General features: G+C 39.0%; 1 protein-coding gene across 2 annotated transcripts in view; it reads left to right on the plus strand.

Moving 5' to 3' along the window:
- The window catches only part of LOC126187459 (titin), a 947,541-nt gene that overhangs the window by 912,028 nt on the left and 9,743 nt on the right, over positions 1 to 25,770 (plus strand). The window contains exons 36-38 of one of the 2 annotated variants that reach the window (XM_049928553.1): positions 6,494 to 6,688; positions 15,142 to 15,615; positions 21,588 to 21,721. In XM_049928553.1, the coding sequence (XP_049784510.1) occupies positions 6,494 to 6,688; positions 15,142 to 15,615; positions 21,588 to 21,721 (803 nt within the window). The remainder of the gene's footprint in view (positions 1 to 6,493; positions 6,689 to 15,141; positions 15,616 to 21,587; positions 21,722 to 25,770) is intronic. The other variant, XM_049928552.1, reaches the window with a different exon arrangement.

Genomic DNA, 25,770 nt, shown 5'->3' on the forward strand with positions numbered 1-25,770 from the left:
TCTCTTTTAATAATATTCCAAATTGTTTTAATTTTATTATCAGAGTTGCTGATTTCAGACATGATACACATACTTCTGGATTTTTTAATAACTTTTCTTAATATAACACAATAGTTTTTATAATGTTTGATAGTTTCTGGGTCACTACTCTTTCTTGCTGTCAGATACATTTCCCTTTTCTGGTTACAAGATATTTTTATACCCTTAGTAAGCCATGGTTTGTTACGAGGTTTCTTACGAGTATATTTAACTATTTTCTTAGGGAAGCAGTTTTCAAATGCATTTACAAAAATGTCATGAAATAAATTATATTTTAAATTGGCATCAGGTTCACGGTACACCTCATCCCAGTCTAACTGCTGTAAGCTTTCCCTGAAATTTGAAATTGTTAAATCGTTGACTGAACGTACTACTTTGGAGGACTGTTTAGTATTGCCGAATGGAGCTATGTCATATATTGTAACTAGCTGTGCACCATTATCAGAAAGACCATTCTCAACAGGCTGAGCATTTATCTGATTAAACTTATCTTGGTCTATAAAGAAGTTATCTATCAGTGAGCTGCTATCCTTTACCACCCGAGTAGGAAAATCAATAACGGGTGTCAAATTGAAAGAACCAAGTAATACTTCAAGGTCATTTTTCCTATTACCCTCTTTCAGAGAATCTACATTGAAGTCCCCACAAATAATAATTTGCTTCCCCCTGTCTGACAGATAGCACAACAAGGAGTCCAAATTTTTCAGAAATAGATGAACATTTCCTGATGGGGACCTATATACAGTTACAATTATAAATGTGCCTTTATTTAATTTAAGCTCACAGGCACATGCTTCTATATGTTTCTCTACACAAAACTTTTTTGTTTCTATACTTTTTGCACAATGATAACTTTTGACATATATGGCAACTCCTCCTTTCTCCATATTTTCTCTCATTACATGTGCAGAGAGCTTATATCCACTTACATTTACCTTATCCATATCAGTAACAATGTGATGCTCAGACAGGCATAGTATATCTATTTCATCCTCAGCTTCTAAATCTTCTAAACAAACCAGAAGCTCATCTATTTTATTCTTTAAACTCCCAATATTTTGATGAAATATACTTACATTATTTTTAATTATACTTTTATGAGAACCTTTCCTTATTCTAACATTTGCAGTTCTCTCCTGTCTGAGTTTCTCATTGTGCTTAGGCCTAGTTGCTATACCAGTGGTCACATGGTGTTCAGAGAGGCAGATTATGTCAACTGGGTTGGGTGACTTTAATTCATCAATGCAATTACCTAGGACTGAGATACAACTTGGTGGAGATAACATTTCTGATGATTGGTGAAAATTCATAGTTGACAGCTGTGATTGGTGATCCAATGTGCTAGAATTGTGCTGTTTAATTTCTTTCCTAAACTGAAGATTTGTTTCAATCCTGACCTCTCGTAGAACTTGACATCTTTCTGTCTTACCTATCCTAAAAAAGGTGTTGCTCCAACACCTGTAACCACTGGTATTTTACCATTCATGGCAGTGCCTCCCCCCCTTAAATTTCGTGCTATTACCTCAGCCAGTTTCCCCTTCCCTTTCCTGTTGAGATGTAGGCCATGCCTGGTATAGTCCCACCTACTGAGAGAATCAACAGGAACCACACCAATATGAGCCCCTGCACCCGACCCATTGATTACCAATGGCTGAACGAAATAACCACACAGGATGTCTACTCATTGGCACAAATTGATGATAACTTGAACTACTTCAATGATGTGAAGTCATCTTCCACTATCGATATGCAGGTTGAGAGTGATGAGGGTGACCTAGAAAAGACTGCTTTTATAACACCTGATGGCTTTTATGAGTTCAAAGTTATGCTGTTTGCTCTGTGCAACACTCCATCCACATTTGAACACTTTATGGACAACCTGCTTCAACATTTTATATGGATGATGTACCTTTGCTATCTGGACAACATTTCTTTCTCTAAGACATTTGAAGAGCATCTAAGCCACTTGACAATTGTGTTGAAATATTTCCATAAATCTGAGAATGTGCCTCTTCATTACCAGAAAAATAAAAATCTTAAACAACTAGTTAATGGAAATATTCTGTCATGATCTGGAAACAGTAAGAACTTGATACAGAAAAAGTAAGAGCCATAACAGGTTTTCCAACTCCTCAGCTTATTTAATGTGAGAGGCTTTCTTGGAATGTGCTACTACTATGGACAGTTCATAAAGGATTTCATTTGCAAGGAACGAGCACTACAAGAACTGCTGCCAGAAGGTACCAAATTCTCCTGGAATGAGGAGCAAGAAAATAGCCAACTGCTCATCATAGAAATGAAGAGGCAAGACAACTAGCATGCAAGTGGATGTTTGATATCTGGGATAAGGGACATGACTTACAATCTAGTTCATCTACTATATGTACTTGTGCAGAAGATCAGGCTATCAGAAAAAAATGTTAAAGCACTTCTTTGGCATGTACTAAATCCAGTGCTGCCTGTGAGGCATTGTATTTGAAGTTGAGGATGATGACTGTATATTAGAAAGACAAAGAACAGAGACACCTTCCATGTCCTTCTCATGCTGTATGCATAGCAACAGGAAGGGTTTCGTATAAAAGAAATGTGGACATGTGCTGATGATTGCAATGCCTTGGCAGAAGCAATTAAATCGGAACATTGAAGCAAGCATGAAGATATGACAACACACCCACAATCTCGGGATTTACCAGCACCACCATATGAAAGACCACTGACTAGATCCAGATCCAAGAAACTATAGTCCACTCCAAAATTTGTTTTACAAGTAGGGGGACCAAGGAGACATAATGCAAATCATCCACCAGTGTGTAATGTTTGTATGTTGTTGGCTGGCGATTCGTGGCTCACTGCTTTGAGTCCCACCTCCTGCAGTTGTTTGTCACCTAACATTTGTGATTTCTGGAATGTTTTGGGACTTATTTTTTGGTGGAGTATTTTCATTTGTTAGAGCATTTTATCTGCACATAGCCAGGATCAGTGTCTGGTGAGGGAAAATGTTCAGCTCTAGTCCTTGTTGACATCCCTGCTCTTGTAACTGATACTTGATTCTGGATTCCACATAACAAAGTTTTCAGATGGCAGAATTATCTTGACAGCCGCAAGGTAATTTCCATATTGATTTTTGTATCCCAATCTCTCAAATAGTTTTTCACAGATTTACTTGTGGTCATTTCACATTTTTATTCTTATTTTTCCTGTGTTGGATTTCAATTTTGTATTTTACATTTTTACTTCCAGTTGTTACTTCTTAAGTTTATCTCCATTTCTTACTGTGTTTACCCCTGTGATCATTCTCAATGTCATTATATTCATTTCCTCTTCCTTCAGCTGCATTTGATTTCTGGTTGATAGCTTCTCCAGCAACCCACATTAATTCAAAAGAACAAATCTATCCTTAGAAAATCTCAGCCTGACATCCTATTCCATAAAAGCTGCCTAACCCACGGAATCCTCCCCAATGAAAGCCAACTGGTATTTCATAAAGGCCTTTCAGTCTCCAAATTCTGTCAATCCATATTCCTCAAAAATCTTCATGTCACAGGCATACTGAATTACCTCTGCTTCTTCCTCTGGATTCTCCTATTATATAAGTCCGATTTCTTACATCTCCCAAATTGTACTTCTAACTCTCTAGTGACTGGTAGAACACTCTTAAACATCAAATCCCAGAGTGTGTCCTTCCATTATTTGTATACCATCCAGTACTTTTCCAGCACCATAACAATGTGCAGTTGGTTGTAATATTGTCCAGAATCTTCTTTACCATCCCTTGGTACATACATCGAATTCAGAGTGATAGCTGCTCTGTCCAATAAAGGCTGATGGTATAATTCTTTCACTGAGGTAGTCATAGATTTAATTTGTATATTCCAATTTTTGTCTGCCATTAGACCTATGCTCTTTACAGACCAGTCTTTTTGGGAAGTGCCCCAATATATCACAATGACATGTCCTTTATTCCCAGTGCCTTCCTCCTAATTTCAGTTATAGTTGAAATATTGATTTTCCTTAGCTACAGGTGTTTTGGAAGTAATTTTCTTTTACTATCAAGCCCTTTAACATTAAAAATGACAAAAATAGGTACATTAAAAATTCCATATTCCGTTTTATACCTTTAGTCGGCATATAGATACATCAAATCGTACGCCTGAAGCATCATTGGTGTTTGTGACTAGAATTTTTACTGTTATGAGGATACTGGCCTCTTGATACATTAGGCAGGTGGAGGGGGCCATCAACCCTATGTCACATAAACTACTTATTCTTTTCTTGTAGTTGTGTTCCTTGCTTAGGAGACCAGTTTTCTAAATTTTTTCAAATATTCAGTTTTATTTTTGTAATTTCTTCTTGTAGTACTTCCATTTGTTTGTTTTCTGTTTGTGTGCCTTTTTGTGCCCATGTGTGTGTTGTGTGATTTTTTTTTGGGGGGGGGGGGGGGGGATGTGTTAACATTTTCAAGCTGAAACCACTGCCCCAAGAGAATGCTGTAATATTTGCACCATTGTTAGACTAATTATATTGTCTAATGTTTCATAACACCTTTGTTACATTTAGATTTAGATAAATCAATCGAGATTTAATCTAACATTGAAGCCACTGTCAATTTATGATGTTTCTCTTGTGTCTTTGCTGCTGACCATTGAGCATGTTCATATATGTTGATACAGAAATGGTTTGATGGTTGAGAGAGAGCAGACTCAACTTGTTTTCTGTTTCAAAATGCTGTTGACACTGGATGAAATATTAGTGTACACACTGTATGCTTATAACTCAAAAGTACTAGTCTAACATGTGAATGATGTCATTTTGCTTTAGGCTGCTAAACAGAATGATTTCATTGGAAAATTTCACTAAGGCTGCCAACCAATTCCTCATCAAAATTGTAGTCTAATATGTGTCAGTCCCTCATCAAAATTCTAGTCTAGTATGTGTCAGTTCTTCTAATTGAATGTTGTACACAGTCTGGAAAACTGTAGTTAATAGTAATTTCTGATGCAGTACTCTAAGGCTTTTGGTGCACATAAACTATCCTACTGCTCTCACCAAGTGACTCCTGCATCTGTTCCTCCTTACACAGCTTGCTTGTTTTATACTGATTACTGACACTAATAATGATGGTAAGTCAAACCCATTATAACATTCTCCATTCTTGTGAAAGCTGTCAAGATGTTAAACATGTGGAGAGCTTCTTTAGCCAGAACAAGCAGTTAGGTACTGGTAATGAATGATATGATTACTGAGACGACTATTTGTTCAGTCATAGATCACAGTTTGAATTATAAAATATCATCATTCGGTGTATTATGTGACTTACTGAGGCCTTTGTGACTACCATAATGTTATAAGAAATCAGACACAAAAAGACATTACACTGTGAACGGGCTGTTACGTAATTTTATTTCCAGCATATGGAGCAATTATAGTTGATATGCTGCAGCATTTGACCAAGGACTTATTACTGTTTGTGTTGCTCTGTATTAATAACCTCCTACTTTATTTTAAGCAGAAGATAAATTTAATCATTTTTTGGGAAGAAAAAGTGTCTGCTGTAAACCAAACAGAGACACACATCTTCAAAGATAATAGTAAATTATATTTTTATGAAAGTCATTATCAGGTCTAATATGAAATGATTAACCTTAAACTTTGGAACAGTGCTCAACTCATGCAGTTTTATAATGTCAAAATTGTCCACTTATTATTTCTTATTAGTTCAATAAATTAATTATAGGTTTTTAGGTATGCTTACTGATGAAAACTGAAAAACTTTGCACAAACTTCCTAAAATGTTTATAATGAGCTATTTTTGCTGCGAGAATAAGTTTCTGCTTTGAAAATGTGGAAATCAGCAATTAAATATTTATGTGCAAATGTCTGCCACACTGGAGAGGTGTTTTCAATTCAGATAGAAGCTCTTGCTCCTTAACAATTCCTTTGCTGATGAGGACATCTTGATGATAAATAAGTAATGCATTGCAAGGCTGAAAATGGCTAACTTGTAGCTATTCAACTGCACTGAATCTTTTAAAGAGAATGGCCAGTTGACACTTTCTGTATCATAATGTTTATTGTGAACATGGTATTTGAAACATGTAACTAACAAAAACGAACTAACAGTTAGTGTATGTTTGAGCATAATGGAGTTTTTCATTTGCTTAGTCATAAATTTTTGAGATTCATGTAAATGTAAATAATTATACTACAGGTAACAATTCAGTTGAGAGCTGCGAAAATCAAAATAACTCAGCCTCTTATTTGTTTGGATATTGCCACTCTTTCATTTTCAACCATGTAATATGTGCTGTGTTGTAGAAAACCGTTACGGTTGTAAAAGCGATAAATGAAGGACTGTGTGCATTAACTTTGTTGGAAACAACATGCTCTGGAATGCACATGATCTATAGTGTAAGTTAGTATCATAGAGCTAATTTTTAGTATTTACTTCTTCCAGATATTGCATCAAAACACATGAGTGAAATGACAAGTACATTTAAGTCCAGAACACAAAAGTTTGTGGACGATATCATAACAGATATGAAAGTGACGAAACCAGACAAGTCTATCCTGAAACCAGCTACGCCTGCTGTCACAAATGGTGATAAAGAGCCTCAGGCATATAGAGAAGAGTCCAGAGCATCCCAGTATGGTAAGACAATGCTTATCTTCCCCTTTCTTCTCATTTCAACCCCTCCACTTGTTATACCTCAAAATTTGAAATGCTTAAATTACAATTTGATTGTGTATTTATAATAATTTTAGACATAATTTCATGATTTTATTGGCCAGTTTCACAAATTTAGTATTTAAAATATACTCTACATCAGAATTTTTAAAAGAAATACACTGATATAACAAATGTCATGGGATAGGCACCTAATATCGCGTGAGGCCCCCCTGCGGATTCCAGTGACACGCCAAAGAAGTGAGTGTACAAGTCCCTGGTACTACTCGGGAAGCAGTTGACAACAAATTGTTTGCAGAGCAGCAGCCAGTCCTAGTCTGTTTGTGGCTGCAGGATCCATGACACGGAGCCTGCCTTCCATGCCTTTCTGGATATCCTCAATGGGGTTCACATCTGGGCTCCAGGGTGGTCTTCTCTGTCTTTGAACCTCCCCTGCATGTTGCTGGAACCATTCCCGGGTGACGTGTGGGCGATGTGGCAGTGCATTATCATCTTGAAACACTGCAGAACTGTCAGGATGATGGAAGGTGAAAAATGGGTGGAGATGGTCCCCCAGGAGCTCAGCATACAATGGACCATTCAAAGTCTCTTCCAGAAGAACAAAGGGCCCCATTCCACATTAGGAAAATGTACCCCAGAGCATAACAGAGATACCATTGCCTTGGCCTGCACCTTCTTGGCAGGCAGGATCAATCGATTCATTTGGTCTGCACCATACACTGTGCCTCCCATGTGCAGTGCCAGCTCCCATACCCCAAGGAACCCATGTTCCTACAGATTGCCCACTGGGAGACGTGTGTAGCAATTGCTGTGTTGAATTGAGCCATGATTCATTGCACTGTTGCCTTTCTGTCCCTATTGATGATCCATCTCAGATGTCTTCGGTCATTGTCATCAAGGGTGGCTGGACAGCCAGTAGTTCATCTGTGGTGGACTGTGACACTCTCATTCAACCATTCACAACACACTCTGGACATGGCTGAATGTGTGAAACCAAATTCCTGCACCACTACCGAAATAGAAATTCCGACCTACTGGGCACCGACCACCATACCCGACTCGCGACAGTGTTTCATATTACACAATCCACTTGCACAACCATTTTTCAGAAGGTCTCCTATATGACTGCGGTTGGCAGGGCAGTGTGGTGCACATACAACACACCTGTATCATCTTTGCCCCACTATTCCATGCCAGTGTATTACTAGTGTTTATCTTAATTACGTCTTTGTATCAAAAGAAAAATTCACTTGACAAAACTACAAAATTACAAACAGACTGAATGACTGGCCACTATTTTCCTTGAGGAGATGACATTCCAGCACTGCTAATAAACATGTATTAAAATGTAAATGCTAATCTTGGCTCACAGAAGTATTAGTTCCTGCCTCAGGAGTAAAAGAGGGATACGTTAGAGAAAGTTCGAAAGGAGTGGCAAACTGCTCGGAGCTTAGGTTGAGCGAGAGCCACATTTTGTGAGGTTGGAGGGAACTGTAACATATTGCAAATAATATGCTGTGGCATGCTACACAGAAGACTTTTATGGAAACAATTATGAAAAGGTACGGAAACAGATAAATAATAGAAAATATGACTGCAAGATGGTAGTTGGGGATTTTAATTCATTAGGAACTGAAAAATGGAACTAAAATGAAAATGACTAAATTGTATCAAACAATAAAGACATTGTGCAGCACTAATGATCCTCAAGCACTTATTTACAAATGATCATAAACTCATAAGATGGAGGCAGGATATAAAAAATGTTGATCCTGGAAATTTATTTATGAATAGGAAAGTACAGCAGATTTAAGTTAAATTATCAAAGAAAGTTTACACAGAGGAAAAATATACCTAAAAACAAAGATGATGTGACTTACCAAATGAAAGTGCTGGCAGGTCGACAGACACACAAACGAACACAAACATACACACAAAATTCAAGCTTTCACAACAAACTGTTGCCTCATCAGGAAAGAGGGAAGGAGAGGGAAAGACGAAAGGATGTGGGTTTTAAGGGAGAGGGTAAGGAGTCATTCCAGTCCCGGGAGCGGAAAGACTTACCTTAGGGGGAAAAAGGACGGGTATACACTCACACACACACACACACACATATCCATCCACACATATACAGACACAAGCAGACATATTTAAAGACAAAGGGTTTGGGCAGAGATGTCAGTCGAGGCAGAAGTGCAGAGGCAAAGATGTTGATGAATGACAGGTGAGGTATGAGTGGCGGAAATTTGAAATTAGCGGAGATTGAGGCCTGGTGGATAACGGGAAGAGAGGATATATTGAAGAGCAAGTTCCCATCTCCGGAGTTTGGATAGGTTGGTGTTAGTAGGAAGTATCCAGATAACCCGGACGGTGTAACACTGCGCCAAGATGTGCTGGTCGTGCACCAAGGCATGTTTAGCCACAGGGTGATCCTCATTACCAACAAACACTGTCTGCCTGTGTCCATTCATGCGAATGGACAGTTTGTTGCTGGTCATTCCCACATAGAATGCATCACAGTGTAGGCAGGTCAGTTGGTAGATCACGTGGGTGCTTTCACACGTGGCTCTGCCTGTGATTGTGTACACCTTCCGGGTTACAGGACTGGAGTAGGTGGTGGTGGGAGGGTGCATGGGACAGGTTTTACACCGGGGGCGGTTACAAGGGTAGGAGCCAGAGGGTAGGGAAGGTGGTTTGGGGATTTCATAGGGATGAACTAAGAGGTTACGAAGGTTAGGTGGACAGCGGAAAGACACTCTTGGTGGAGTGGGGAGGATTTCATGAAGGATGGATCTCATTTATGTAGACAAGTGAGGCAATTATTTAGCAAGGCTATTTATGCCAATAGCATAGAGAGAGAGAGAGAGAGAGAGGCGGGGGGGGGGGGGGGGGGGGGGGATGAAAAGGAAATCTCAGATGGAACAATCAACTACACAAGAGTGGGCAATAGCTAATAATGAAGATTATTACATTTTTGAATGAAGTATATAAAGCCATGTGAGGTACTAAGAAAGGAAAAGCTCTAGGATATGAAGGTATTCCAAAGAAATTATTAAGCTATAATTGTTCTGCATCACAAACAGGAAGACTAACAATAGAACTGTCAGATTTCTCTCCAAAATGTATGAGATGTTCAATAAGATTATGTGCAGAACTAGTACTTTATTAAGGGGCGACTAGACCCTTCAACAACAACAAACAATGGGATTAGCATTGCCAGAGCTTAACAAATAGCCTCTAGTCCCATAATGTTACATCAATGCCCATTCCCAACTGGCCATGGTTGATTGGCTTGTGGAGATGGGTGCCTTCAATAACTGCTTACACAACATTACTGATTTATGTAATTTATTTCCTTTGATTAATCGGGTAATAAATTCTCAACCAATAACAGTAGCAAACAACATCACTTCCAAGTAAAAAGTTACAGAATCGTAATGGTAGAAAGGTACCTTACAAACTTAAAAATTCACTTTCATTTAACTTGCAGATATAAAAACATACCCAAAACTCACTGTTAAAACATTTGTCAATTGCCAGTATTTATAACCCGCTGAACCTACAGCACAGAACTGACAATTTCAAATATGCCCAGTGAGTAATCCTGGTAACAGAAAATTATGTTTACAAATAAGAAATATAATAACTTTATGACAATGCCCATCGCCAGATGGCCAGACTTTTACACAATCGTAAATTCCATTGAAAAGTGACAGTTAGTGCTCAATCTCCACACAGTTAAGTAAACTAACACCGTAGAAGTCACTGAAGGTTAACACATGTACCATATTCCACTGCTTTCTTCTCCAATATCATGACATCCTGATTGTGGGTGAATATGCTACAGCACAGCATGTTCAGGTTGGACCCACGCTGTCGTGTTTATCTACTGTGGCAAAACACCCGCAGACGACATTGGCCACAGCTCGCCATAAATTGCATCCATACAGTTTCAGAGCCCACGGCTTATCGTTCCACAGCAGCGTTGAACTCCCAAGCATCTCGGTTTCACTATCAGTTCATTACCACAGAGTGCTAAATTATTAATGGAATATTTGGACCATCTGGACCGCAACACTCTGCCGTTCTGTCCTCATTCGGTACTCTCTAACCCTCCACTCCTTGTCGCCAGAGGGCCACTTGCCGTCAGCTCGGCGCCCCAGTATCTCTGGCGAGGCCAATATCGACCTTAACACTCATGGTTGGAACACAATTGTGCTGAAAATTGGCACATTACAAACAACTGAATTGAAGAAAACAAACAAGCTGGCTTTGGATGTGGATGTAGCACAGTGCATCATTTCCAAGTCACAAACAAAATCACAGAATTGAACAGTGAGTGTGAATTACCACATTACTTGGGATTCATGTATTTTGTGAAAGACTTACCACAATTTCAATGAAATTTTGCTAACAACCTTTAGGATACAAGGTGTCGATTCAGTATATAGTGGTATACTAAATAAAACATACACCAGTGCTATAGATCCATCACAGTAACGAGATATTCTGATTTGAAGAGGGATTGTATGGGGAGATACCATACCACAAAAGCTATTCCCTGTGGCTTTTGGGGAAGAATTCAGATTCTCAAACTGGATAAATGAAGATGGAACATGTGTTCTTTGAAAATAGTTGCTGATCTTGTACTGTTTGTGTTAAGTGCAGATAAACTTCTACTACTAATGAAAGAAGTGAAAGGAGCAAGTCTTAAAGTAGACTTGAAAATAATTGATAACACCAAAATTATCGACAGTGGGTACACAAATTTTTACACATTAACAATGTAATGAAAGAACCAGGTGATGGGTGTTGATATTTAGAGTAGTGGAAAACAATGACTGTGAAGACTGCACAGTAAATGATCTGAGTAGTGTAAATGACCTGTAGTGCTTTTAGCAAACTAAGCAGAACTTCAAAAATTAAGTTTACAGTGTGTCTGAAATTGCCAGTTTTGACTTAAGGCAGTGATACATGAACTTTTAATGTAAAAAATGTCCAAAAATTTGGGGTTACTTGGTGATTGGCTGACTTACTGAAGTGGAGGATGTATTTGTATCTACTCTATAATGAAAATGGAATGAAGGTGAGTGGACTTTGTAACCAGGGAGTCATTTATAGATGGACCAAGGAAGCTCTCGCTGGATTCCAAGAGGTAAAAAAAATAAAATAAAATTTTTAAAAAAAGTTATAGAAGGTGGGTATATGACATTAGAAAACATACAGGACACAACACTGATGTGTTTAACTGAAGATTTTAAATAAATGTTCATGACTGTTAACCCCACCCAATAAAAGATAGCTAAGAACTTTCTTTTCCCCAGTATAATGAAGGAACTGGGTGAAGGGAAAGGACTGGTTAGGTTTAGGAAAAGGGGTAGAGTTCAGGAAAGTCACCCAGAACTTCAGGTCAGGGAAGACTTACCAGACACGGTGAGAAGGAAAGACTGCACCAGAAGGGATTTGAAAAACTGAGAGCTTAAACCTGGAAGATAGAGTAATATGCAAGATGAAGATTACTGCCAAAACATTGTGCATGAGTTAGTAAGAAAGAAAAGCTAGATGTGTTGTATGTGAAAGACTTCCCTCATATATTACAGACTCCAACCATTTCCTGGATCAATGCCAGTCTCATTCCCACCACATACCTTGCTTGTCATCATTGATGCCAGCTCCCTCTGTATCAACATCCCCATTGTATGTGGTCTGTCTGCTGCTGAACATTTCCTCAGTCAACGCCCATATGATTCTGAACCTGTGACATCCTTCCTGCTCACATTAATCAGTTTTGTACTTACCCATGTCTACTTTACCTTTGAGGGGCAGACATACAACAGATCAGGGATACAGCCATTGGTACCATGATGGCTCCTTCCTATGTCAACCTTTTCATAGGTTGCTTGGAGGGGGGCTTACCTGGGATCCATAAGCCTTTAGCACCTGGTTTGGGTTTGGTACATGGAAGACCTCTTTGTCATCTGGACTCATGAAGAGATTGACCTGTTTAAGTTCTTGGAACCTCTAAATACATTCTCCCAATTAAATTTCACATAGTCCTATTCCAAATCCCTTGCTACTTTTTTGACGTTGATTGTATCCTCACTGAAGGTCAACTACACACTTCTGTCCACATTAAACCTAATAACAAACAACAGTACTACATTTTGAAGGTGCTATCCATTCCATGTCAAACGTTCCCTCCCATACATCCTTGGCATTTGAGACAGACATATTTGTTTGGATGCAGACACTAAGAGCAATATACCACCATTCTCACCTCAGTCTTCACTGGTCATAATTACCCCATGAGCGTAGTTCAAAAGCAGATTTCCTGGGCCATCACATACAATCCTTGTACTGCTGATCCCTCCAAAAACCAGCTTAGGAGATTCACCACTTGTCACTCAGTATTATCCTCATCTTGAATGTATTATTAAGCTACCTTGACAAGGATATGACTTCCTAAAATCATGCCCTGAAATGAGGTCCATTCTGTCAGACATTTTGGCTAGCACACGTAGAAAAGCTTTTCTTTTTCCTCCCAGTTGCATCTTATCCTTGTCAGACCCTATGCTCCTTCTGCACCCATCTCTCCACTCCATCTATAGCTCCTACTCCTGTGACTGTCCCCATTGTAAGACTTGCCCTATACACCCTCCTATAACCATAAATACCAGCCCTGTAATTGGCAAAACATGTACTATCAATGGGAGAGCCACCTGTGAAATGACACACGTTGTGCACCAGCTGTTATGTAAACACTGTTCGGCCTTTTGCATCTTCATGACTACCGCCGAGTTATCAGCTGGGATGAATGGGCATACGAAGAGGGTGTATATTGGCAACACACAATATCCTTCAGAGCATCCTCTGCAACATGACAGTCATAACCTCAGCGCATGTTTCATCATGCGTGCCATCTGGATTCTTCACCCAGATGCCAGTTTCTCAGATCTCTACATGTGGGGAACTGGTGCTACATATCCTTGGTTCTTGCCACCGACCTGATCTTAATTTTTGTTACTTTCTTCAGACTCTGCACTTCTTCACAATACCAATTGCTTTCTTCACTTCCTTTTAGTTTTCTACATCTTTCATTTTCTGACCTGTCTGTTTCCCACCATCCCCCTCCCACCTCTATCACATGCAATTCACTTAGATTTTCGCTCTTATTAACTCATGCATGATGTTTTGGCAATAATCTCTGTCTTCCATATTACCCTACCTTCCAGCTCTAAGCTCTCGGGTTTGCAAATCCCTTCCTGTGCAGTCTCCAACAATCAGTCTTTCCGTCTCACCCTGTCCAGTTAGTCTCCCCTGACCTGGGGTTCAGTCTATTTAGGTTCTTTCAGACGAACAAATTGATCGTTCAGTTGCAATGTGAGTTCAAGAAATTTTGCTCCCACCTTGAGATCGTTACCCTGCTACAATCAGAAATAAGTGAGACATTCCTAACTTTTAATTTTATTTTGCAGCAGAGTAGTCATATAGTCATCATTTATTAATTCTGGACAATTATAGATTATTTGTTTACTGTTTGCATTGGCAGATGTCCATTAGCTGTTACCATAAAGAGGACGTGTCTTGAAACTACCTGGCGAATGAAAACAGTGTGCTGAACTGAGGCTAGAATCCAGAACCTTTGCCTTTAGCAGACAAATACCCTACCAACTGAGGTATCTGGACACTACTCACAAGATTTACTTCTGCTGGTACCTCTCTCTCCTAATTTGCAAACTAAGAAGTTCCTCTGAAAACTCCTTTGTCCTTGGAGCACTTGTTCTGCAAGGTATGCAAAACTTCTGTGACATTTGGAAGATAGGGGATGGAGGTAATGGTGGAAGGAAAGCTCTGAGAATGGGTTATGAGTCGAACCTCTGTTGCTCTGTCGGTAGAGCGTAGGTACAGGATTGATCCCGAGTGTGGCATATGGTTGTTATCTGCCAGGAAGTTTCAAATCAGTGCACATTTCATTACAGAATGAAGTACATGTAAGATGTTCCTTCTGCATTTTAAAATCATATGTATTGTAATTGTTGTACTGCGCCCTCCCTGTCTGCATTAATTTGTTTTGGCTATAGAATAGAGCAGTTCGATACCTAAATGATTCATGGTTTCACCAGTGATGTTGTTTTATGTTATTTTTGCCATGTTTTATCACATTTTGGTACTGAATAATGGAAATTGTCATTAATTGAATTAAAAGTCTCACTAATATTACAAACTTCAACAAAACTAATAACAAGATGGAACAAAAGTAAGATACTCCTACATGAGAAGTTTTTTGGAGAAGGAAAGTCACTATACAATGTAACATTCAATTTTATGGTCAACTACTGAATTAATTTTTAGAACATCTATACATTTTTCCAAATGAAACTGTAGTAATTCCAAAATCATTTTACATTTGTGCTTAGGTACTAAACATATAGATCCTGATACAGGATTAATATACTTTAAATATGACTTTGGCTATGAGTTTGGTATTGTACTCCCTGGAGAAGGAGGAGGGAAGAAAGAAAGTCATGAACCAAAGCTGAAAGCTGCAGGAAAACAACCTGGTGACATTGATGTACCTGTAATCCATGAAAGAACAGATGGACAAAAGGAAACACAGACGCCCAAGACTGTAACACCACAGTTTCGACCACGGAAGTTTGTCCATTCTAAAGCAGTGAAATGGGATCCCGGAGCATCAGAGAGTGAGATGTCAGAAGCAGAATGCGAGTCAGGGGCTCAACGCCGCCGTCTGTTACCTCAGTCCTCTGCACTTCCGGTGCACATTCAAATTCCTGCCGGCAGTGGGAGCACGGCTGACACACCCAGCCCCGTGTCACTGTCGCCCAGCCTGCCGAGCCTTTCTCCCCACCATGTTGGGGATGCATCAGCAGGTACTCACGTCTGGTGTATGTTTTTGTGTCATACTGTGTGACGTGACCTGTGTGTGTCATTCATTGGCTTTACTTCTGTGCTCTGTGTATAGTTACATGCTTCAAGGCTAAATTTCCATTTCTCTTTCCAATTTTCCCAAAACCTTTTTTGTATTTGAACTTCATTGGTTGTTAGTCACAGGTTTCATTTCTGTTATATCTGTTTGCTTTAAATATCATTTTCACAATCAACACTTTTTAATCACATTATTGCAGCTCTCCATCATAATTTACATTTTTGAAACAACTGTTTTCCGGCCTTTTAATACTTGTCGTGTCAGTTGTTTATAAGTTGTTGGCATGTTGTATATTAAATCTATGCTCATAATAAAACCTTCCTATAGACATTAACAATAGTACTGTTTTACTTAATTGTTTATTTCACATCTTATTAATGTTAAGGTTTGTTCTTTTTGGATATTGTAGTGACTTTCATTCTTTTCTATCTGTGTTACTGTGTGAGGACACAAGTATTTTCATTGTTAAATTGTGGCAAAATAACATAATTTTTGGCTATACAAAATGTTGAATAGTGCAATAAAGTCTGTGTATGTTTCTGTGGTAATAAAGAGCAGCAAGCCATCTAAGTTCAACTGTTTTGCCTTAGAAAGCTGAGAATGACTGAAATATTATCCAGTAGATTATTAAGTGTTTAACTCTTTCAGTTGTTTGCTGCAATCATTAACAAATGTCAGTTTACACTCTTCTAACTCCAGTTTACTAAAACTCTAATGTCTTAACTGAAATTAGCAAATGTAATGCTTAAATTATAAACTAACCTACACACTATCTAGAAATAAGGATGCTTAAATCATAAACTGACCAATGTTTTGCTTTCTTTTAGAAATATGTAAAGGTTTTTGTGGTTAATTCAAAGAAAATGAAAAATGTTTCTCATGGAAAGAAATGAGAGAGTGTATATATAGCAACTAAATCAACTTTCATTTATATTCAATATACCACTGTGATATACATGGTAGATATTACTTCCCATATTACCACATTTTAGAGTTTTATCCCTTTCTATTCACTCATAAAGTTCAGCAAAAATTGTTGCTTAATGCCTTTAAGCATACTGTAATTAATGTAATCTAGTCTTTGTTGTCCCTACAGGAGCTGTGTGTTGGCAGCTCTAGTATATTCATAGATGCCTGAGTTAATCATGGTTCTTGTTACTTCGTAAGTAGGCTACTTTGTAAGTAGCATCTACCAGTTCAGGTTTTTCAGCACTTTCGTGATTCTCCCCTCTAGCTGAGACAAACTTATCACCATTCATTTTACTCTTCTTTGCATATACTCAGTATCCTCTGTCCTATTTGGAAAGGGTCACATATGACAAGCAATATTATAGGAAGGGTCTTATTAGTATTTTGTAACTACTTTACGATTAAAGGAGACCACTCACCGAAGAGCAGAAGAATTGAGTTATCAATAGACACACACGAAAGAAAGAAAACTTGCTAGCTTTCAAAGTTATCCTTTGTCGAGGTAGTGTTAAAATAAACAAACACACATACATACTCGTGTATTGACATGCCTCTGCCCCAACATGGTGCCGGACAGACTAATAGTGCCAATTTTCTTTTGCAGCAAGTGGACTGGTTGTGTTTGGGGTAGGTCAGGTGGTTTGGGTAGAGGGAGAGGCAGGTAGGAAACAGGGAGATGGACTAGGGGCTAGCAGCTCAGAAGGAGGCAGCTAGTTTGCTGGCCAGGAATGTGGGAGGGAGTGGTGGCAGGTACATGGGCTGGCACGATTGTAGAGGCCGGTGGAAAGTGGCACACACTGAAGGCGACTTGAGGATGTGAATTGGGAGGAGATTACAGGAGAGAAAAGAAAAACTGTCAGGTGGACGATGCAGGGACAGTGAGTTACCAGAGATTGAAGCCGCAATCCTTATGGAAGTAGTTAAGCTGGTGGTGGAGGGAAAGGTCCAGATGGCTAGGGTTTTGAAGTAGCCATTGAGGTTCAGCATGTCTCCATGTTGCCTGGTGGACTGCTGGTAGGTAGCCATACCAGCATAAAATGCTGTGCAATGTTTGCAGCAGACTTGGTATATGACATGGTTCCAGCCACACCTCTGTCCATGTTAAACCCACTAACCACCAACAGTACCAGTACCTGCATTTCGACAGCTGCTGTCCCTTCCATACCAAAAAGTCCCTCCCATATAGTCTAGCCAACCATGGACGATATATCTGCAGTGACAAAAACTCCCTTTACTAACATGCTGAAAGCCTCCCAAAGGCCTTCACGGACAGGAAATACCCTAAAAACCAAGTCCACAAACAGATTTCCCATGCCGCATCTTCACACAGTCCCAATTCTCCCACCACTCCCAAGAATCAGCTACAAAGGGGCACTCCCCTCATCACCCAGGTAACACCCTAGACTGTAATGACTGAACCATATTCTTTGTGATGGCTTTGATTACCTCTCATCCTACCCTGAAATGAGGGACATCCTATCCAAGAACCTTCCAACCCCTCCTAAAGCTTTGTTCCATCGCCCACTCGACCAACATATTTATCCTAGTCCATCCCTATGCTCCCAGTCACAGCCCCTTGCCGTAGGGATTATATCCCTCTGGCAGACAAGGTGCAAGGCCTGCCCAATCCATCCAAACAGCACGTCTTACTCCAGTCCTGTCGCAGACTTATCCTACCCCATCCGAGGCCACCTGTGATAGTTGCCATGTCATATACCAACTCTGCTACAATCACTACACAGCTTTGCATGTTGATGTGACAATCAACCAGCTGTCTACCAGAATGAATGGCCAACACCAAACTGTTGTGAAGAACTAAGACAACCATCTAGTAACACAACATGTGGCAGAGCACAACATGCTCAGTTTCAATGGCTGCTTCACACCCCGAGCCATCTGGATCCTCCCTTCCATCACCAGCTTCTTGTAACTACCCAGAAGAGAGTTATCCTTACAACATTTCCACCACTCCTGTAACCTTGCTGGCCTCAATCTGAGGTAACCCACTGTCCCTGCACCCTCCACCCAACTGTTTCCCTTCCTCTGTCCTGTCGCATCTCGCAATTCACATACTTTCAGCATGTATCACTTTCCACCAGACACTACTATCGTGCTACCCAATACACCTGCCACCCCTTCCTCACACGTTCTCGGCTGGCAAACCAATCGCCCACCTCCAAGCCACTAACCACCAACCCCCAGTCCCTGTTCCTACTTCCTTCCTCCCTCTCCCTCTACCCACCCCATCTGACACTACACCAACCACAGCCAGTCAGCCTGCTGCAAAACAGAATTGGCACTGTTAGTCTATCTGGCACCATGTAAGAGCTTAGGCGTGTCTGCGCATGAATGTGATGTATATGTGTATTTGTATATTTTACTCTAGCTTGTCAAAGAATAACTGCAAAAGCTAGTAAGTTTTGTTTCTTTCGTGTGTGCTTACCGATAACTCAATGATTCTGCTTTTTGCTGAGTGGTTTCCGAACAATATGAGTATTTTGTAAGCAACCTCCTTTGTAGGTACATTATGTTTTTCCAGTATCTCACCAAAGAATCAAAGTCACCCAAATACTTTAAGTACAACTGAGCCTAATTGATCAGGTATTTCATATTCTCATAAACTGTTACACCCAATATTTATTTGAGCTGACTTGTTCCAGTTGTGACTCATTGATATTGTAGTCATAAGATACAATGTTTTTTATGACCACAATTTTACTTTCCTGAACCTGTAAAGCCTTTTGTTGTTCTTCACACCACTTTCAGATCTTATTGCAATCTGATTATATTTGTGGAGCTTTCTTCTGTATAGTATTCATTATAGATCACTACATCATATGCAAAACATCCCAGGCTACTTTTAATATTGTCTTCCAGGTCATTAATATACAACATGAACACCAAGGGTCCCGACACATTTCCGTGGGGCACGGTGTATTTATTTCTACATCATCCCAGAAAACAGGCTGTGCCCTCCATACCAAGAAATTCTTAGTCAAGTCACAAATTCCATTTAATACCCTCACATGATTTTCTTTTCATGAATAAGTGTTACTATGGTTCTGAGTCTCAAGCAATTCACAATTCAGGAAATATTGTTTCTGCCTGATTGCCTTGATCCATGGCTTTCGGGATCCCGTGTGATATAAGTGTGGATTATGCTTTGCGTGACCTGCGATTTAAGAATCCATTCTAGTTGGCACAGAGGAGGTTATTCTGTTGGAGATACCAAATTCAATTTGATGTCAAAATATGTTCTAAAATTCTGCAACAGATGGATATTAAAGCTATTTGATGATAGTTTCTGAAATCATTTCTGATAACCTTCTTGTAGATGGACCTGACATTCTTCTTCCTCAAACTACTGGACATGGTTTTTTGTTGAGGGATCTATAGTACATTAAGATTAAAAGAGTGGCTAACTCAGCTGGAAATTATGTATGGAATCTTATAGGGATCGCATCGGGTCCAGAGGAATGAGGAATGTGTATTCATCACAGAAATTATCAAAATTACATTTCATTTCACATTTCAGGCATACAGACTTAATCAGCCTCAGACCATTTTGATCAGGTCCTCCACAGTTAATATGACTGTTAGAAGCAGGCCTTTTCTAATAGCTTCACACTGTTGGTAGATTGATATTTGTATCACTATTACTACTGGAGTTGGGAAATTAGCCAGAAGTGATATATGCTCACATGAAATTTACTCATAGGCAGACATACAATAGAGACTTGGATTAGATCAATGGACTCAGTTCTTAAATTTTTGCTGACTTCCTGATTTGGCCTTTAGCAGGTGACATTTGTTGTTGGTTCAGAATATTTACATTGTGATTGTATGACACTTTCCTGTTGGCCATTCATGGACTATTATAACCAGAATCCAATTAGTTGAGTGGTCCCCAACCAAACTTGTTTATTGATTAATGACTTCTGCACCTTACAGAATCAGCCAGACACTTTGTGTTCACTACTTCTGGAAAGGTACATTTCTTCTGCCATGACCATATTTGCTCCAGTCCTTACTCCTATACTTGTGCACTGTGGAACAGGATAATCAATTGTCTTGGAGAAGATCTTTCTCAAGTGCTCACTCAACTTTAGGTGACATGATGATGCTATAATATTTTGCACTTGTGCAAGGCATCTCAAAATAATAGCAGTCAAAGAATGCTAATAATATAATGTTCTCTGGGTGCGCAGAATATATGTAAATTTTGTTCCATGCTTTGTATAACACATTGCAACAATGACAACAATAAATATACACATTGGTTGTATAAATTAAGTTGTTATAACACAGGAAATTTTGAGTTCTGTTTTTGTATACTTGTTGCTTTCTATTTTTTCTAATTATTTTGCAAATATACTAAGTGATGCATCATTCATGTCTGCTGTGTAAATCTGTTTTGAGGTGAAATGCTTTTACAGCATTTGATATAACTGAAACCTAGCTTGTGAAGAATATCACTACTTTGTACTTGGATGATACTTAACATATTTCCTGTGAAAAAGTGGAATCATTTTCAGCTTATGAAAGTTTTAAGATGATGAATTAATTTTTTAAAGACACTTTCTCATCTGACATTCTGATTTCAGTATTTTCAGTTTGCATGACTCCATATTTTTATTTTTTGAGAGTACTGTTTTGGTTGAGCGGATAATATCTTGCATTCAAGAAAGATGTGAAAATAACTATTGTACTGACTTTGAATATGAATACTGTATGTTACTTTTATTTTCATTTCTGTTATAGCAACATCAAAAATTAATCCTGTTCACATATCAGTTGTGTAGTCCCACATAACATAAGAGTAAATAAAAGAGTTAATCTGTCGTAATGAATATATAATCACAGTTAGGGTAGTCTTAAACTTTTAATAGACTTTCTGTTGATTAGATTCACTACAGCTGCCTGTAAAGAACTACATGCTTTTTCCAGCATCACCAGGGGGTTCTTGGTTAGGCAAAAGTCCACGTGGGCGTGGTAATACGCCTACCCCACCCAGTACGCCAGGAAGCACACCAACACCAACACAACAGCACCAACTTAGACGACCGCCTGTGTTTATAACAGTAAGCTAATATTTTATTTCCAATAATTTTAGTATCAAAACTGACATTATATCATTTTCTTATGAGGCTCTTCACAACTATCTCAAACGGTGGAAACCCCAGATTGGAAAATCAAAAATGTAGGGAAAAGATAAAGAGTGCTATTTACGGTAAGTATCAATCTATCTTTCCCCTATATTGCTCATATCACCATTGTCTCAGTCATTTGTAAAGACATTCCTGTAAATGCTTTTAGAGGACTTCCAGGAACAAGAGTGTTAGTGTTTCTTCATGTCAATGTAGACCAAGTGTCTTTTGGAGTAGGACAGTAGCATAACACATCCCTAAATATGTAATTTTCCACCCGTTAACTGCCTTTCCAAGATTTTCCCAAAGTCCGTTTAAATCGTTTTTGATGTACTGCTAGTTGCAGACAATCATCAGCTGTGCCTCGACAGTATGCACACAAGCAGCAAACAGGCTCTAGCTAAGCTCTTGTCACTGTCAATGGAATTGTTTTTGTACCATCCTCTTGATGATGGTTAGCTGGAGCTATGATTTTGTGCTAATATCTGTTCATTCCACTAAATAATTTGTGAATTTTTATTGCTCACTGTTGATGTCCATTTTGTTTCTGTGCAGTGATGTACTTTTTGTGGCTATATAAATATTGATTGAAGGTATCTTAGACATAAATCAAGACATACAAAACAACATGTTGCTGTGGAAATAGTATGTTTCTCTAGTTTTGTGATCTTTGTGTGCTGGTATCTCATTAAATTCACAGTGTGCAGAATTGTCAGCCACAAAGGTTGTGATGGAATTAACAAATGCGGCAGTAAGTGGACTGACTTTCTTAAAGAAACTATGACAGGATATTTTTGTTTGCGACACCCTGCAAATAATTCAGGCAACCCATGTTTCAAGGTAAATGAAGTTATTTCACATGAATAAATTGCTAAAAAGTATAATCCTGTAACACACAATAAAAGTGGCAGCATCCAAAGTAAGTGAAGTTCATGATGTCACTATCCCTAAGATTCGAAGTTATTCTAAAGCCAATCACCAGGGACAACATTTTTAAACTCTGGAAGATCTATTGCCCCCTAGTAACTCTGCTATCAACATGGAAGCCAAAGAATTGCTCATGTACAAAAAGGATCATCTGTGGAATTTTTGTGATCGAAATGGAATTCGATATAGTTTTTGCTGCTCAGCTTAATAAACAGCAAATTTACTTTGAATCAGGATACAGAATTCTGACAGAAATATGTTAGCATCAGAGAAAGCTCTAGTATCAAGTGTTAGTTTTATGTTCAGATGTAATGAACTTTTTTAGAACAAATGTAAGTTGTTCGTGTATATGAGAAGCAACAATGAACCAAGGAGAGATCAGAAGGATTCTAGCTGTACAGTTCCCCAGTAATCTGTCACCTCCATCATCTTTGCTGCATTTATCCAAAACTACCTTCTCTTTTCCTATATTGGTGGTAGGACTTTGTCTACTTCTTTTGTGGAGCTTTTGTGACAAGTACTATCAAGAACAACATTCTGATTCATGGAATCAAAAGTCTTAAAGATACCACAAAATGCACCAACCAGCAACATCTGTTTGTTTAAGGAACCCAGTGCAAAATTCATCACTGAAAATTTAGGTTCATTTGTTGACGTACATTTTTGCATTCAAAACTCTTGTTGATGTCAAAGCTATCAAGATGAATCACAATTCTGGCCTACACTACTTTCTTGAAGATTTAAGATAGTGTAGTCAGAAGAGACATACGACAATAGTTTAACTTTTGTCATATCATGTTAGGTTCCCTCCCACTGCCCCTCACCCCCACACCCACCCACCCATAGACTCATTAGACTTGTTCTTAAATTCTTATGCTGTAACTGTCAATACTAACTTTTACTTGCACTTCAGGAATTCAAGATGGTGATTGACTTTATGTTAACTATGTAAATGGTGAACACAAACCTGCACATGATTTAAGTAAACTTCCTTTCCACAAGGAATCAACAAAAAAAAAAAATAATTATGAAAGACATATCATCACAAAGATGGTGGGAAAACAGGACTAGATGGTGAGGCTTATGTTCAAAACAGACCCAGCCTGGGGCTAGAAACTGTTCAGTATGATGATGATGATGGTTCTCACAACATCGAATGCTGTTTTTGAAATGAAACATTTATTTAAAATACACAAAATCTCAACAATACCATCAGTGAATAACCAAAACCTCTCAATATTCCAGCTGAACCCCAAAGAAACTATCATGACATATCTGACAACTTTTAAACATTAATATACATATATACAATAACATTGAAAACACATACTTTCACACTCTCCACAATGCTTTATATACAGGGTGTTTCAGAAAAGTTGCAGCAAACTTGAGGTGGGGCACATCTTTAGGATTGAGAATTGCATAGCAACCCGTGGCCACATATGTGAGGGGAAAGTGGTAGCAGAGCTCGATGATTGAAACGGAAACAAGAGTGATTCATTTGAAACATTTATTGAAAAATAATAAGCACACATGTTGTATGGCATGAATACAGCAGTAATGTTACAACAGTGCTTGGTATTTGAACCATCAGATGCTACACATGCCTGATGTCAACGGAGCATTAATTGCCGGATTGCCGGATAAGCTTGAACACAACTGAGAGTTTCTTTAAATATAGTGGCTGTGTGGACAATCTTGCGATGAGATCCATTCTAGACTCTACAGTATTACAATATATGAGGAATTTCATGGTTCCCCAAACAAATAAATAAAGGCTTGATAAATCTGCTGAGTGTGGGGGCCAGGTAACCTGCCTGCCACACCCGATCCATCGATGTGGGAATGACCTGTTCAAATGTCTATGAACAGCCAGTCCAAAATAAGCAGGTGGCCACTCATGTTGGAATTCCATGCTGCATCTCACATTTACTGGAACATCTTCAAGCTAGCCAGGAAGAACCTGTTCCAGAAAGGCCTGATAATTCGCAGCAGGCAAGTGGGCTGACTAAACAGTCACTGACCAAACCTGCCTACACACTAACTGTGAAGTGATGTGCCCACAGATGCTCATTGTGGTGATTGAATACGCCATCCCGAGTGAATGTGGCCTCATCAGTGGACAACACGTAAGCTGTGAAATGCACATGTTGACCACTTTGTTGCAGAAAGCTCTACGTGAAATGCATACGTATAAAATGGTCATCAGGGTGGAAACAACTGCACCCTTTGGAGATGAAAGGCATGTGAGGATATGGTTTTCAAAACATGTTTAACACTGGAATGAGACATTCATAAGTCCAAGGCAATGGAACATGTGCTGGCACTTCGATTACTCTCCACAGCATCCAGCACAGTTTCTTGCCTAATGACCAAATGCACTGATCGTGGCCTGCTGTCACTACCCTGGCCATTCCTTAATGACCTGTACTCGCACAAATTCCAATGCAGACTTGCAAATAAACTGTGGTGTGGTTGGCATCTGTCTGGGAAGTGTTCTCGATACATGCGTCCAATGGTTTGTCCATTGCACTCAGTAATTCCATACATTAAATGCTTGTCTGCAAGCTCACTGTTTGTATACCATTCCATGCTCCTCATATGCTGGCTAGCACTCAAATGAGGAAACTCACACGTTGCAAGCTCACTGTTTGTATACCATTCCATGCTCCTCATATGCTGGCTAGCACTCGAATGAGGAAATTCACACATTTCCATCCAGTATTCTCATGTACAGCACCACCTAATGGCATTCCCATCCAGTACTCTCATTTACATTACCACCTAGCGGTGTACGACAATGTTTGCAGCCATTGGTTGCTATGAAATTCCTGTTCATTATGATGTGCTCCATCCCTTCTAGAAGCTTGTCGCATAATTTCTAGGATACACTGTATATTATGAAATAGATGCTATACCAACATTCCTTCATCATCTGTAAGTTTATAAATGGCAACCCTTATGTCAGAATGTCTGCTAATCATCAAAGCCCTCTCGTTGATAAATGTTCATCTCCTCCTTCACAATACCATTGAGAAATGCTGTCCTTACATCAA

This window comes from Schistocerca cancellata, chromosome 5 (assembly GCF_023864275.1).
Source record: "Schistocerca cancellata isolate TAMUIC-IGC-003103 chromosome 5, iqSchCanc2.1, whole genome shotgun sequence".
Taxonomy (NCBI): domain Eukaryota; kingdom Metazoa; phylum Arthropoda; class Insecta; order Orthoptera; family Acrididae; genus Schistocerca; species Schistocerca cancellata.